At 42.4% G+C, this 1,241-nt stretch overlaps 1 protein-coding gene across 1 annotated transcript; it reads right to left on the bottom strand.

Annotated features, from left to right (window-relative positions):
• Positions 1 to 698: 698 nt before the first annotated feature.
• On the bottom strand, positions 699 to 905 carry LOC122750829 (40S ribosomal protein S28-like). Its single transcript, XM_043997655.1, has one exon. It carries the CDS (start codon positions 903 to 905, stop codon positions 699 to 701), a length of 207 nt encoding a protein of 68 aa, XP_043853590.1.
• Between the last annotated feature and the right edge of the window lie 336 nt (positions 906 to 1,241).

The raw sequence follows: 1,241 nt of genomic DNA, 5'->3' as shown, positions 1-1,241 counted from the left end.
AGTCACTTAACCCTCATTGCCCAACCAAAAAAAAAAAGCTATTCAAAGAACAGAACAAAGGTAGTTGGAAAAGACACAGAGAAGAGGGGAACTAGGTTATATCTCACATTCCTGTTTTATATAAAAGCCTATGCTGGTTGGGTTTGCTTCCCTTTTGTTTTCTATAACTTCACTCAAAATTCTAGGTTCATGAAGATCTCTAAACTGAATGCCAATGTTTTAGTTTAATGAGTGACTCAAACTATTCATTCAAACTTTATTTCTTGGCTTCAGGCAGATTCACGCAGCATCTTCCTTTTTTTTTTTTTCAGTCCCCTAATTGCACAAGAACAGAACCTCTGACAGTACTGAGATGACTTCCAAAGGTGATTGTGGATTGTGAAAAGTGGAGGTAAGGAAGGAGCACATTGCAGATAGGAGGGACGGACTATAAATGTATGGGAAAAAGGAGAAGGAAAGTTGTGTGTGAGTGATCGTAAAAAAAATAAATAAAAATAAGGCCTGTTTAGTTAGACTATAGAATGTGGGAAGAGGAACAGTATACATTAAGTCTAGAAAGGTAGGTGGGGCTAGATTGGGAAAGACTTAAATGTCAAATGGAAGGCACATTTTTTTTTTTTTAGACAAAACTCTTTATTTTACATATCTCTTAGCAGTCCTTCCACAAGCAGCAGTCTAGGGGCCTCCATCGGCGGGTTTCACTGCCTCCCTGCCTCTCGTCCCGACTCGAGTAGGGTGAGCACGTGTCCCTCCTGCACGGGGCCTTTCACGTTGCGGATGATGGAGCGGCTCATGTCTTCCATGAACTCGACGCGCACCTGGGTGCACTGGCCCTGAGAACTGGTCCGGCCCAGAACCTTGGTGATCCGAGCCATCTTGATGGGCTGCATGCGGCCGGTGTCCATGATGGCGGCAGCAACAGAGGAAGGAGAGAGACGAGAGAGCGAAGGCACATATTTTTAACCTAGAGGCAAATGTAAGCTTCCAGAACTTGTTGAGCTTCTTGATATGGTCAGACTTGTACTTTGGAAATATTGCTTTGGCAGCTATGTAGTGAATGGATTGGAAAGGGATTTGGGGAAGGGAAATCAATCAAAAAGCTATTGTAATAATACAGGTTATGTGGGCTTGAACTAAGTTGGTGGCCATGTGAGTGGAGAGAATGGGAGACTTCTAAATCACACTCCATAATGGACAAGGAAATATTAAAAAAAATTTCAGTAAAGAATCAATAAGTATGG

This window comes from Dromiciops gliroides, chromosome 1, assembly GCF_019393635.1.
Source record: "Dromiciops gliroides isolate mDroGli1 chromosome 1, mDroGli1.pri, whole genome shotgun sequence".
In the NCBI taxonomy this organism is placed as follows: domain Eukaryota; kingdom Metazoa; phylum Chordata; class Mammalia; order Microbiotheria; family Microbiotheriidae; genus Dromiciops; species Dromiciops gliroides.
Note: the sequence above shows the minus strand (reverse complement) of the source record. Positions and strands in the feature narration are given on the sequence as shown.

Excerpts from the sequence above, each read along its gene's own strand:
- LOC122750829 (XM_043997655.1), bottom strand. The coding sequence starts at position 905 with ATGGACACCGGCCGCATGCAGCCCATCAAGATGGCTCGGATCACCAAG.